This window comes from Pogoniulus pusillus, chromosome 15, assembly GCF_015220805.1.
Source record: "Pogoniulus pusillus isolate bPogPus1 chromosome 15, bPogPus1.pri, whole genome shotgun sequence".
NCBI classification, from domain to species: domain Eukaryota; kingdom Metazoa; phylum Chordata; class Aves; order Piciformes; family Lybiidae; genus Pogoniulus; species Pogoniulus pusillus.
The window spans coordinates 25,947,693-25,960,911 of NC_087278.1; the positions used below are offsets into that span (position 1 = coordinate 25,947,693).

Sequence of the window (13,219 nt, forward strand, 5' to 3'; positions counted from 1 at the left end):
CATTCCAGTGTCCAATGACTCTCTCAGGGAAGAACTTTCTCCTCACCTCCAGCCTAAATCTCCCCTGGCACAGCCTGAGGCTGTGTCCTCTTGTTCTGGTGCTGGCCACCTGAGAGAAGAGAGCAACCTCCTCCTGGCCACAACCACCCCTCAGGTAGTTGTAGACAGCAATAAGGTCTCCCCTGAGCCTCCTCTTCTCCAGGCTAACCAATCCCAGCTCCCTCAGCCTCTCCTCGTAGGGCTGTGCTCAAGGCCTCTCCCCAGCCTCGTTGCCCTTCTCTGGACACGCTCAAGCATCTCAATGTCCCTCCTAAACTGGGGGGCCCAGAACTGAACACAGTACTCAAGGTGTGGTCTAACCAGTGCAGAGTACAGGGGCAGAATGACCTCCCTGCTCCTGCTGGCCACACTATTCCTGATGCAGGCCAGGATGCCACTGGCTCTCTTGGCCACCTGGGCACACTGCTGGCTCATGTTCAGGTGGGTATCAATCAGCACCCCCAGATCCCTCTCTGTCTGGCTGCTCTCAGCCACTCCGACCCCAGCCTGTATCTCTGCATGGGGTTGTTGTGGCCAAAGTGCAGCACCCTGCACTTGGAGCTATTGAACCCCATCCCCTTGGGCTCTGCCCATCTGTCCAGGCGGTCAAGGTCCTGCTGCAGAGCCCTTCTGCCCTCCAACCCAGCCACATCTGCCCCCAGCTTGGTGTCATCTGCAAACTTGCTGATGACTGACTCCATGCCCTCATCCAGATCATCAATGAAGATGTTAAAGAGGATGGGGCCCAGCACAGATCCCTGAGGGACACCACTAGTGACAGCTGCCAGCTGGATGTGGCACCATTCACCACCACTCTCTGGGCTCTGCCCTCCAGCCAGTTCCTAACCCAGCACAGAGTGTTGCCATCCAAGCCATGGGCTGACAGCTTAGCCAGCAGTCTGGTGTGGGGGACAGTGCCAAAGGCCTTGCTGAAGTCCAGACAGACCACATCCACAGGTGTTCAGGCGTGGGAGAAACTGGAAGGGCCACGTACCTTATGATAGCCTTGACTGCAAAACGGACCACAGTGGAGAGCAGGAAGAGTGGGGTGACCAGGATGTGAAACAGGGACAGCGAGGCAAAGGCCTGGGCGGGCTGCAGTGGCTTCTCATTGGTGTATGCATAAGTCACGAAGGTCTGTCACAGCAGGAGAAGAGCATGTCACCATAAGGACTCTTGAGGAAGGTGAACGAGGACAGCTAAGGTCAATAACTATATGCCTCAATTTCTTTGGAATCTCAGGAAGTTGAAGAAAAAATTGTCCCCTGTTAAAGTGGAAGAGGTTTGTAAATCCCTTGCCAGGGATTTAAAGAGATTGGGACATTTAAGAATTAAAAGGTTTTCTTTGCAAAATTAAAGCATTTAGGGGTCTTGAGTTTTGTAGTTGACTTCAGGGTTTAGAGGAAGCACACAACCCAGAAAAATCAGTGAGAATCTACTGAGTCTTATCAGTTGTTTGCTTGCTTTGCTTTTCACAGATGCAGAGCTGCAGTCACATTTCAGACAGGTCTGGTATATACTATTAGCATGCTCTGAGTAATGTCCTCAGAATGAGGTCTGTGAAGACTCCTTACTGACATACCACAGTTCCTCTGGTGCATTAGGCTGAGATTTAAACCTGGCCAGAGGCTGGGTAAAATTGCTGTCTCCTTAAACTGCCTTTGCTGCATATCAAACCAGTGGCTTGCAGTGCGCTTTGGTGCAGGAGTGATTTTTGCTGCTAGACAATACATAACCAAAGGCAGCCCTTCAAAAGAACAACTGCTCACAATGGCTTCTCTTTTAAGTTGCAATGGTTTAGTTTTATTTCTGCTAGTAAGAATTTCCATATTTTTTGTTTGCTTGGTTGGTTTGTTTTGTTTTTACCAATTCAAACCACAGCTCTGGGAAAAGGCACTCACAGTGCCCTGCTATCCTACAACAAGCAGGGGCACATTAACTCATCTGCTGTTCTTCTGATGAGTGTGTACTGCAGTAACAATGCTTTTTACTGCTTTATCCCCTTCTCTTTTTCTCTCTCCTGCTCTAAAGAAAGGTGAAAATAAAAGTCTTACTGCAAGAACAGCTGCTATTGGTATGGCTGCATTCATGAAAACTGTGAAAGGAAAATAAAATAGGTATCAGAGGACATGAAATAAGAAACAAACCCCAACAAATTAAACAAGTTGATGTATGGCACTAGAGGCAGCCAGTTATTTCCAATTCAAGTACTTAAAACTCCCAAAGGAAAGTTGGTCTGCAGGAAGAAATTTCCTTCCGTGACAAAGAGATCTTAAACACACAAACAAGTAAGACAAGGAATTATCTGATTTGTGTACTTTAGTGGGCTGGAATAAAAAGTTTTATGTGCACAATTGTGCACATTGCCCTCTCAGCTCTTCTACAGTGCAGAAAATACAATTTATTTCAGATACTAATTTGTCTTTGCTGTAATCAAAGCTGCTAATATTACCCAGACCCTTTTTCACAGGCTCACAGGATGTTAGGGGTTGGAAGGGACCCAAGCAGATCATTGAGTCCAACCCCCCTGCCACAGCAGGACAATCCTATCGAACACAGATCACACAGGAACACATCCAGACAGGCTTTGAAAGTCTCCAGGGAAGGAGACTCCACAACCTCTCTGGGGAGCCTGTTCCAGTGCTCTGGGACCCTTACAGTAAAGAAGTTCCCCCTTGTGTTGAGGCAGAACCTCTTGTGCTGCAACTTCACAGTATCACAGTATCACAGTATCATCAGGGTTGGAAGAGACCTCACAGATCATCAAGTCCAACCCTTTACCACAGAGCTCAAGGCCAGACCATGGCACCAAGTGCCACGTCCAGTCCTGCCTTGAACAGCTCCAGGGATGGCGACTCCACCACCTCCCCGGGCAGCCCATTCCAGTGTCCAATGACTCTCTCAGGGAAGAACTTTCTCCTCACCTCCAGCCTAAATCTCCCCTGGCACAGCCTGAGGCTGTGTCCTCTCCTTCTGGTGCTGGCCACCTGAGAGAAGAGAGCAACCTCCTCCTGGCCACAACCTCCCCTCAGGTAGTTGCAGACAGCAATAAGGTCTCCCCTGAGCCTCCTCTTCTCCAGGCTAACCAATCCCAGCTCCCTCAGCCTCTCCTCGTAGGGCTGTGCTCAAGGCCTCTCCCCAGCCTCGTCGCCCTTCTCTGGACACGCTCAAGCATCTAAACTTACACCTCTTGCTCCTTGTCCTGTCACAAGCAAGTGAGCAGAGCCTGTCCCCCCCCCTTCCTGGTCAGCCCTCAGATACTTATAAACATTTATCAAATCCCCTCTAAGTCTTCTCTTCTCCAGACTAAGCAGCCCCAGGTCCTTCAGCCTCTCCTCATCAGCCATGCCCTCCTGTCCCCTCATCATCCTTGCAGGCCTCCGCTGGACTCTCTCCAGCAGATCTTACTCAGATGCAACTCCTAACTGTGATGTCATAATGAAAGTGATGGAAAATGTATAACAGAAAAACAAATCAACAACATATGCTTTCCATTTTCAAGCTTTGTTATTTATAGGTTCCTAGAATGGTTTAAGTTGAAAGGAACCTTAAAGATCATCTAATTCCAAACACCGCTGCCATGGCAGGGACATTTTCCACTTGACCAGGCTGCTCAAGACCTCATCCAACCTGGCCTTGAACACCTCCAGGCAGGGGGCATCCACAACCTCTCTGGACAACCTTTTCCAGTGTCTCACCACCCTCACTGGAAAGAATTTCTTCCTGATCTCCAGTCTCAATCTGCTCTCCTCGAGACCAAATCCATTCCCTCTCTTATCCTGTCTCTACAAGCCCTTGTAAAAAAATCCCTTCCCAACTCTCCTGTAGCCCCCTTCAGGTACTGGAAAGCTGCTCTATGGTCTCCCTAGAGCCTTCTCCAGGCATAACAGCCACAACTCTCTCAGTCTGTCCTCACAAGGCAGGTTCTCCAGCCCTTTGATCATCTTGGTGGCCTCCTCTGGACACACTCCAGCAGCTCCATGTCCTTCTTATGCTGGAGGGCACCAGAATTGGAGGCAGTGCTGCAGGCAAGTTCTCAGCAGAGCAGAGCAGAGCAGAGCAGAGCAGAGCAGAGCAGAGGAGCAGAATCCCCTCTCTCATTCTGTTCTCATGAGAAAACATCACAGGCACAGCTGTGTCTTGCTTTAGCTGAAGGCGGAAGGAATGTTGACATGAAGAACAGGATTCATTTCTGAGCACTAAAACATAGTTACTTACTGGAAAGAGAGGTATGAAGTGCAAAGGTTTTGAGGCTGGTGAGCTCCTTCATTCTTGTTTCTTCCACGCTAGTACAAAATATGTGCTCCCAGGCATACAGCTTTAATAACTTGATGCCTTTTAGTATCTCATTGGTTTTCTTTAATCTCTCAGTAGAGTAGTCCTTCATGACAAAAGAAAACAAGGACAAGAAATTGCTAATGGTTAGTAGTTTTAATCAGAGTGCTCTTTTTCCTTTACTCCTCATGTAAAATTCATTAGAAATGTATAATTTGTGCAGGTTTTCAGTTGCCCTACTGAGTAGAACACTGCCATAGAATCATAAAGGTTGGAAAAGAACTTTGAGATCATCGAGTCCAACTGTAACCCAACTACCATCAACACTAAACTATACCCTGAAGCACCACATCTGCAGCTTCTTGAACACCTCCAGGGATGGTGACTCCACCACCTCCCTGGGCAGCCTGTTCCAAGCCCTCACCACTCTCTCAGTAGTATCTCCTAATGTTCAATTTAAACCTCCCCATTTCCTCTCCTATCTCTGGTTACATGGGAGAAGAGACCAACACCAACCTCCTTTTACAGAGTTGCAGAGAGCAATTGGATCTCCCCTCTGCCTTTTCGTTTCCAGAGTAAACAATCCCAGCTCCCTCAGTTACTCCTCATATGACACCTTCAAACCTCTCACCAGCCTCATTGCTCTTCTCTGGACACTCTCCAGCCCCTCAATGTCTTTCCTATCCTGTGGCACCCAGAACTGACCCCAGCACTCAAGCTGTGGCCTCACCAAGGCTTAGTACAGGGGCACCATCACTGCCCTACTCTTGCTGAACACACTGGTTTTGATCCAGACCAGGATGCTGTTGGCCTTCTTGGCCACCTGGACACACTGCTGGCTCATGTTCAGCTGTGCACCAACACTCCCAGATCCTTTTCCACCAAGATGGTCACTCTGCCCCAAGCCTGTATTGTTGCATGGGGTTGTTGTGATCAAAGTGCAGGAGCCAGCACTTGACCCTGTTAAACCTGCGTTCTTTGGAGATACTACAATATTTACCATCATGAGGGAAAATTGAGTGACCCTGTTCTGAAAACAACTCCAAATCCAAACATCCAAGTCCTTCAAAGAGAGGCAGAAACATGGGCAGGCAGATTAGTAGGTCAATGGTGCCCATAACAACAAAGAGAAGGCTACATGTGTGCAATGGCTGATACAAGATGAATGCTGGGATTCAGACAGACCAGCCATGCACGTGAGATATTTATTGATACACTTACCTAATCATCCCTCCCAAACAAAGAGGTTTTGTAAAATGATGATCCAAAATATGTTGCATGTCAGAGGAATGCAGAAAAGAGGAAAAAAAACAAACCTCCAAAACATTCAAGCTGTTTCTGAGCTTAGGCAAAGATAATTTCTCTGTTGGTATATAAATTGGCACAATTCAACATTGTTGAAGTGTGGTGATGACTGGAGCCCTCTAGTATAATTTGTTTTAAATGTATTAAGGTACCAGGGATCTCTAAATATTTAATGAACCAAACATCAAAGGTTGATTGAGAAAGTTCAAGGATCATGAGAATAAAGTTAAAAATTAGACAAAGTATCAGGGAACATTTGTAATTGGTAAACTAAATTAGGCAGCAAAATAAAGTTGCAGCACTGTAGGATAGATCCAGCAAGGTTTGTTGGGCTTTAGAGAAAACCAAAGGTTGGAATGCCAACATAAAGTCTGCAGGCATTGCAGAGAGGGGTAGGACACATTCTTTAACACTGTTTTGCTATAATTTATCAGACATTTGTTCCCTTTGCTAACATCCAATGAAATGCAACATCTGACACCCTTCCATGGGTTTGAATTTGGATGAAACTCTGCTAGCAGGGTGAAAAACAATTCTGCAGAGAAGGCAAACCAAGGCCCATATACTCTTCAGATTCTGGTCTGACAAATGTTAGGAAAGAGGAGACACTGAGCCACAGCAAAACAGAAAAGAAGGGAGGATGGCTTGCTCAGACCTCTGCAATGCACATTCACTGGCAACAAGAACAGAATCTAAAGTCTTCCCTGGTTCCCTGTTCTCATTTCTGGATCACAAATGTCACAGAAAGAATTTACTTACAAGAGTGCTCTTCTGAGCCTCAGCCAGCTTTGTAGCTATGAAGTACTGTATGGGAGCTAACAGGACAATGACAGCAGCACCAACCAGGGCACTCACTCCCAGTAAATTGTAGAGTAGGATCACACCCATTATTATCTGTGAAGAAAAAGGATGATGATCTCAACAACAGTAATAATAATAATAATTGATGATAACAACAATGACAACAACAATAATTATTATTATTATTAGAAGTAGATTTAAATGTGTCAGAATGATAGCAATTAAAAAAATATTTGGTTCTTCTAAGAAAAGGTGAAATGGTTCCTAGGAATCAGCTGAGCCCATACTTCAGCAGGTTGCATTTGTAAAATGTGGGAAATGAACTCATCAGCTTTTCTCTTTGACATGAGCTGCACAGTTTGTGTTACTGCCTGACAACTCTTAACTCCAGATGAGGCTTCCAGAGAACTAAAGGAGCACTAAAATGATGGTGCAGAATTACTGCCTTCAAATTTTATTTGCACCAGAGCTCCTTACATCACTCTGGAATTATTCAGAGGTCCTAGGACTGTTACAAATCACAGCTGCATTGTGTCGTAGTAGTCCTCTTGCAACTGCAGGGGCACATAGAAGACAAGCACTGAAGCATGAAGCAGATGTGCTGGGAGTGACACAAAGCTGAGCTTGTGCATCAGCATCGTGGAAGTTTGTAGGAAAACAGCAACCTCAACCCTACAAACAACCTGGGAAGAATTCTCACAAAGGTTTACCTTTGGGAATGGCTCATAGGGCTGGGTGATAGGTTGGACTTGATGATCTTGGAGGTCTCTTCCAACCTGGTTGATTCTATGATCCTATGCATCTATGATACCAGGATTCTGGTCCTGAGTTAATCCAAGCTCTACTACAGAAGTGGTTTTATTACAAGTTCCACTTCATGATGCAGAGAAGTCCTCAGTGATAGCAGGACTTACAGAACCCGTTCACTACTTTGTAGTTCTAGTCAGTTCTGTCTTTAAATATATCTCCTTGGGCAACCTGTTCCAGTGTCTCACCACTCTCACTGTGAAGAATTTCTTCCTAGTTACCAATTGTTAGTTTCTTCCTGCTTTTCCCAAAACCCAGAAATATTATCACAAAAAACAGTGCCAGAGTATTTTGGAGGGGAAATATTGGCACTTTAATTTTGGAGCAGAGGGGTAAGGTAAATGCTATGATAAAGAGCTTAAGAGCAGAAGTTCTGTATAGCTTTGGCCACAGATTCTCACTCACCAAGTGCACTTCTCAGGTGCAAATTCATGGGTGATGTTCACTCATCCCCAGGCAAAGCTACTGCCAAGCTCCCCCTGTGTTCCCTGTCTCCACATCGTCTGATGGTGAACTACAGGAACCAGCAAAGTCATCAGAAGCTTCCTTAAACCAGCTTTTTACAGCAGTGGTGAGGAAGACCATTACAGTGACTGGGACAGAATCTCTAATGAAGACAAATGAGTGGTGAATTTAGGCTACTCACAGCAATCAGGCCATTGATTCATTTAATAACACCCAAAGTATTAACAGCACCTGGGTGTGAAACAGTGACTTAAAATGAAAGCCTCTATAGTATTCGACCTCATTGCTGTCTACAACTACCCAAAGGGAGGCTGTAGCCAGGTGGGGTTGGTCTCTTCTCCCAGACAACCAGCAACAGAACAAGGGGACACAGTCTCAAGTTGTGCCAGGGGAAGTATAGGCTGGATGTTAGGAGGAAGTTGTTGTCAGAGAGAGTGATTGGCATTGGAATGGGCTGCCCAGGGAGGTGGTGGAGGCACCATCCCTGGAGGTGTTCAAGAAAAGCCTGGCTGAGGCACTTAGTGCCATGGTCTAGTTGACTGGCTAGGGCTGGGTGATATTTTGGACTGGATGATCTTGGAGGTCTCTTCCAAGCTGGTTGATTCTATGATTTCTGATTTCTGTTGCCCTTGGCACTTCTTGTCTTTTTCCTTCATAAATTATGTTCTGACTCTCTAACCCCTACCTGACCCATTGCTAGTAGTAAAGTTGTTGACTGTTAGAACAGGTTACTGATGTCGTTCCAGGAGTTTCAGCAAAATAGCTCTACTCTAGGAGTGGGCTCTATTTCTTTTCAAACCTTTTTAATCTCAGTGGGATCACTTGTAGGTAAGAACCATGCCTGGCACACCCCAAGTTAAAATTCTGAAGGTGCTGCAGGACTCCAAGCTTCATGCATGACTCATTAAGGCATTTATCACTTCTGAAGGTTTCTTTCAGGCTAATAAATGTTACCTTTCCTTCCTACACATCTTTTCCAGGCTTCTCAAAAACCAGGTGTTTATAGTAACTAAGCTTGTTTAGATGAGAGCTCCTCTGAGCATTTTGTGCAGTGCTGCTGTCAGCCACTGAGCAGGATTCAATTGCTTTTTGTTCCTGCCTCCAAATGCAGTTAAAAGTGGACACTGCAGATGCAATCCTTAGCACTGGTCAAGTTGCCTGTGCTGCTGCCATATAGCAGAAATAAATGTGTGCCACCAGCAAAAGAAATATGAAGAGGGAAAGGAGCAGGCCAATATTCTTAAAGTCACAGACCACATCCAGAACATGGACATCCTGCTCAGAAAACCTCTCTTTCTCTTTAGAGGAAAGTCAGCCTCCCAGTCTGACCATGTTTCTGCTTGTTAGTCTTCCTGGTAAATGAGTGTGAAGTCCAAATTCCCTCCTGGATCTTGTACTGGTCTCACAGACACTGTTCAAGCAGGCCAGAGGATATCTGACGTCAGGCTCTTTCTTTGATACTCTACCTGAACAGGCATTGCCCACAGATTAGGGCACAGGAACAAGAACCACATTAATTGATTAGTTTCTATGGCAACCAGGTTATTGATTTGTCCCAAGGTCATCTCTCCCATTGACAAGTTGGATGTAGAAAGCCTCAGGATCTTATTATATATCATTGCCTGCAGGAAGGGAATAAAAGGGAAGATATTAAGAGGAGAAAATCATAGATAGCAGCAGCAGGGGGATTCAAAAGGTGGTATCAGTCTTTACCTAAGAAAGACAGAGACAGAGTGAGAGAAAGCACAAGAGAGAGAACAGACTTTGGAAAAATTCCAGTTCCTCTGGAAAGGTTTGTTGCTTAATGCAGACCAAAAGCAGAAGAACCCATCCAAATGTAGGAAACTGGGCAAAGATATTTTCTTAAGCAAACATTTGGTGAAGTTCTGTGACCCCTTTGCCACAGAAATACTTGTTTCTGCTAAGACAGTGAAACTCCTGCTCAGGGTGGGTGTACATTCCTTTGAGTTTGTGGTGGAGGGGCTGCAGCCCCAAAATAGAGGTCTCCCTATGCCTCTACATGCCTGGACATGTTTTCCTGCCAGGACCCATGGCAGTAAACAGGTTGTGTAACACACACACCCCCAGTCTGTGTATCCCTGGGGTCTGCCCAGGTGATCCCCATATTTGGGAGGGTCCAGGCAAACAGCTCCTGCCTATTAAGGTAAGGTTTGGCTTACTGCCAGCCTGATTGGTCACTTTGGATGGCCAAAAGGGCTACGAATCTTGGCCCACAGTCTATAAAGAGGAGTGCAAAGGAGCACCACGTGTTCAGAGTGTTCAGAGTGGTCAGATCTGTTCAGACTCAGCTCTCTGACCCTGCCTGCAGCACAGCTCAGCTCTCTGATCCACACTGCAGCTCTGACCTGCACCCGAAGCGTTCAGCTGCTCACACCCACGTGCTCGGAAGCCAAAGCATTGTTCCAATGCTCAGTGAGGCTCAGACCTCTTACTTTGATCTCAGGGTGCAGTTAACCTGCCTGCATACCTTTAGAAGCAGAGCACATTCATGCCTGCACCTGATACATACATGGGGAGCCGATAGCCCCCTAAGCCTAGAGCTAGCCGTGCATACCAGCCTGCTATCTCCATTTATCCATGGAGCTCAGTCTCCCAGCAGCCTGGCACACACTGCATGCCCACTGCTATAGCCTGGAGAACCAGGACAGCAGACCTTGGAATTGTCTGCCACCCACAAACACAGCCTGCTAGCTGTGAAAGGACCATGCCAGAAGCTGCATGGACAAATCCTTCTCCTGTTCCTGGAATCCTGCCAGCTGACCATCCCTGGACACTCAGCATCCAGAAAACCAGCAACATCGAGGCAGAGACCATCCCACACCAGGAGAAAAGGTTAGAGAAAACCTGTTTACCCCAGAGACTGGGAACACTCATCATTCCCCTCGCAAGCTGGGAAGATTCCAGCCTCACAGAGATCTGGACACTGGGCACAGGCTGTGATACAACCCTGGGAGGGTGATTAATAACTAAGAGCTAAGTAAGCTTTGATTCCTCTGTAATATAAGTTGCCTCTGCCTTAGAGCAGACACAGTTTCAGCCCCTGCTGGGCAGACAGCATAGCTGTTAAGAGGCATTAAGCCTGAGGGAAATCTCTCTCTGTCTATAGTTGATAATTTGATAGTTAATAATCAAATCCCTGTATATATATATATATATATATATATATATATATAATATCCAAATTGTTTTCATAACCTTGCACTAGAACTTATTATTCAGTGGTTGGGGGTGGCAAGTTTGTAAATATTAATTTTAATAAATATGTTTTTATAAAAATTTAATACCACCTCAAATTAATTTCTCACCTCCCCCTAATAAGGGAGGAATAGAGAAACCCCCTCTGCCACAGAGTTTCTCTCCTTTACCCAGTCATCTGTTCCCATAAACCGTGTAGGAGCTCAAGAGGGTTTAAAATTAATCAGCTCTTGTATCTACCAGAATTTTGAAGACAAATGTTGTGAGCCCAGTTTAGAGTTATCACCAAATATCAAACACTGCAGCTTCAAGGAATTAAAAGAAATAATTCATGCTCTTTGCTCTGCTTTGTCCATGAGCAAGGTAGAACCTGCAGAATTAAACAGAGAAGCCTACAGACCATGGGGAATTACAGCAGCTGCATAAGGTGCTATGAGTTTCCATTTTGGCAAGTGAGAGTCACAAAAGGACAAGGAAATTATCAGCTACTCTTTCTTCAGCAAGACTGTACCATCTGTCCTGAGAGAAGGCAGAAAGTGTTTAAAACAGCTACCTGAATTGCCACAAAAAAGAAAGGCTCCATGCTGAGATGATATTCCCACAGTTCGTTACCCCTGGCAGTGCATCATTTCTACCTTCTGTTTTGAGCACAGTTCTACTGCTGTCTGTGGAGTTTGGTCTGCAGAGGTTCCTGCTACAAACCACTCACGTGCTGAGCTGGAGCTGCTGGCTCCAGTTCATAAACACAACTTTCACAGAGGGTTAATGGTTCAGAGACAGAGTTTTGCAGATTAATCACTTCTGTCCCATCCCACAGGGCTCTGTGCAAAAGGGCATAAATATTCAGAATCCCCACACATGGTGAGGCATAGACATAGACAATGTTCCCATAGAACACAGCTCAGCCAAAGATACTCTGAAGAAGACTCTGCTCGCAGTCAGAATTAACCTCATAAGCATAGGAAGAAGGGAGATGCATAGCCAAAACAACACTGCTTGTCTTCACAGACCTAGCCCATATGCAGATGTATGCTCTGACATGCAGAGAGTGAGAGTTAAACTTTCATGTGCTAGCATGGTGGGTTTAGTTCTCAGCAAAAGGAATTCACAGAATCACAGAACACTAAGGGCTGGAAAGGACCTCCAGAGATCATCCAGTCCAAGCCCCCTGCCATAGCAGCATTATCTAGGGCAGGTCACACAGGAACACATCCAAGTCGGTTTGGAATGTCTCCAGAGAAGGAGACTCCACAACCTCTCTGGGCAGCCTGCTCCAGGGCTCTGCCACCCTCACAATGAAAAAGTTTCTCCTTCTGTTTGCATTGAACCTCCTGTCCTGTCATTGGACATCCCTGAGCAGAGCCTGGCTCTGTCCTCCTGACACTGCCCTGCACATCTTGATAACCATGACTGAGGTCACCCCGCAGCAAACTTGCTGGCAGTGCCCTCTGTGCCCTCATCCGCATTGTTGATGAATATATTGAATATTACTGGTCCCAGTACTGACTCCTGAGGGACCCCACTAAATACAGACCTCCAACTAGACTGTCCCATTGCCCACAGCTCTCTGACTTCTTTCCTTGATTGCTGCCATTGTTTCGGCTGTGTCATTGATACTTCTCTTCCCAGAGTTCTGTATAAAAATACAGTGCATCTTGTCTCCCAAACAGTTGTTAACTGAGTCTCCAGATAAAGAATAAGACAAATGAAAGTAGAAAGCTGGAGCTATTATCAGTGAACATCTTGGCAGAACATGGGAACATCTTAGCTCACCAGTAAAGCACCTCGCAGATTGATACCAGTTTCTGTAGTCACATAGTAGGATGCCTGTAGGAATGTCCTCTGCAAGATAAGTGCCAGGAAGAGAAGAACTGCCAAAACATAAACATTCCTGAGGAATTCCTCTGAGGAGAGGTAGGAATTTGATGGATCCTTCACCTGGAAAGAAAGGAAAACAAAATATGCATGTGGGGTAGGAGAGACTGCATGTTCTTGGGCCACTGGAAACAATTCAGCCATTGCCTTGGAATAAAAAATATTGATGGCATTATGCAAAAGTTAGATAAATCAGATTTCTCACTGCCCTGTGTCTCAGAAGCATTTGGGTAGAAATCACATACTCTGCTCACCTTCCAAAAATTAGGATCTTAGCTTCTAGCATTTTTCTAGTGACTTGTTTTTAGCAGGCAAGGTACCATGAGCATAAAGCTTATCTGCCTTATTGTTAGTTTCTCCATCAAATTCTGATGATGTGTGGGATAGAAATGCTGAGCAATATGAGGATGCTCAGAGGGCTGCAGCACCTCTCCTA

General features: G+C 45.8%; 1 protein-coding gene across 1 annotated transcript in view; it reads right to left on the bottom strand.

Annotated features, from left to right (window-relative positions):
• The window catches only part of ABCC9 (ATP binding cassette subfamily C member 9), a 100,710-nt gene that overhangs the window by 55,436 nt on the left and 32,055 nt on the right, over nucleotides 1–13,219 (bottom strand). The window contains exons 8-13 of the mRNA XM_064155936.1: nucleotides 12,682–12,840; nucleotides 9,159–9,314; nucleotides 6,379–6,513; nucleotides 4,258–4,420; nucleotides 2,094–2,134; nucleotides 1,034–1,176 (exon numbers count right to left, since the gene is read on the bottom strand). Of these exons, the coding sequence (XP_064012006.1) occupies nucleotides 1,034–1,176; nucleotides 2,094–2,134; nucleotides 4,258–4,420; nucleotides 6,379–6,513; nucleotides 9,159–9,314; nucleotides 12,682–12,840 (797 nt within the window). The remainder of the gene's footprint in view (nucleotides 1–1,033; nucleotides 1,177–2,093; nucleotides 2,135–4,257; nucleotides 4,421–6,378; nucleotides 6,514–9,158; nucleotides 9,315–12,681; nucleotides 12,841–13,219) is intronic.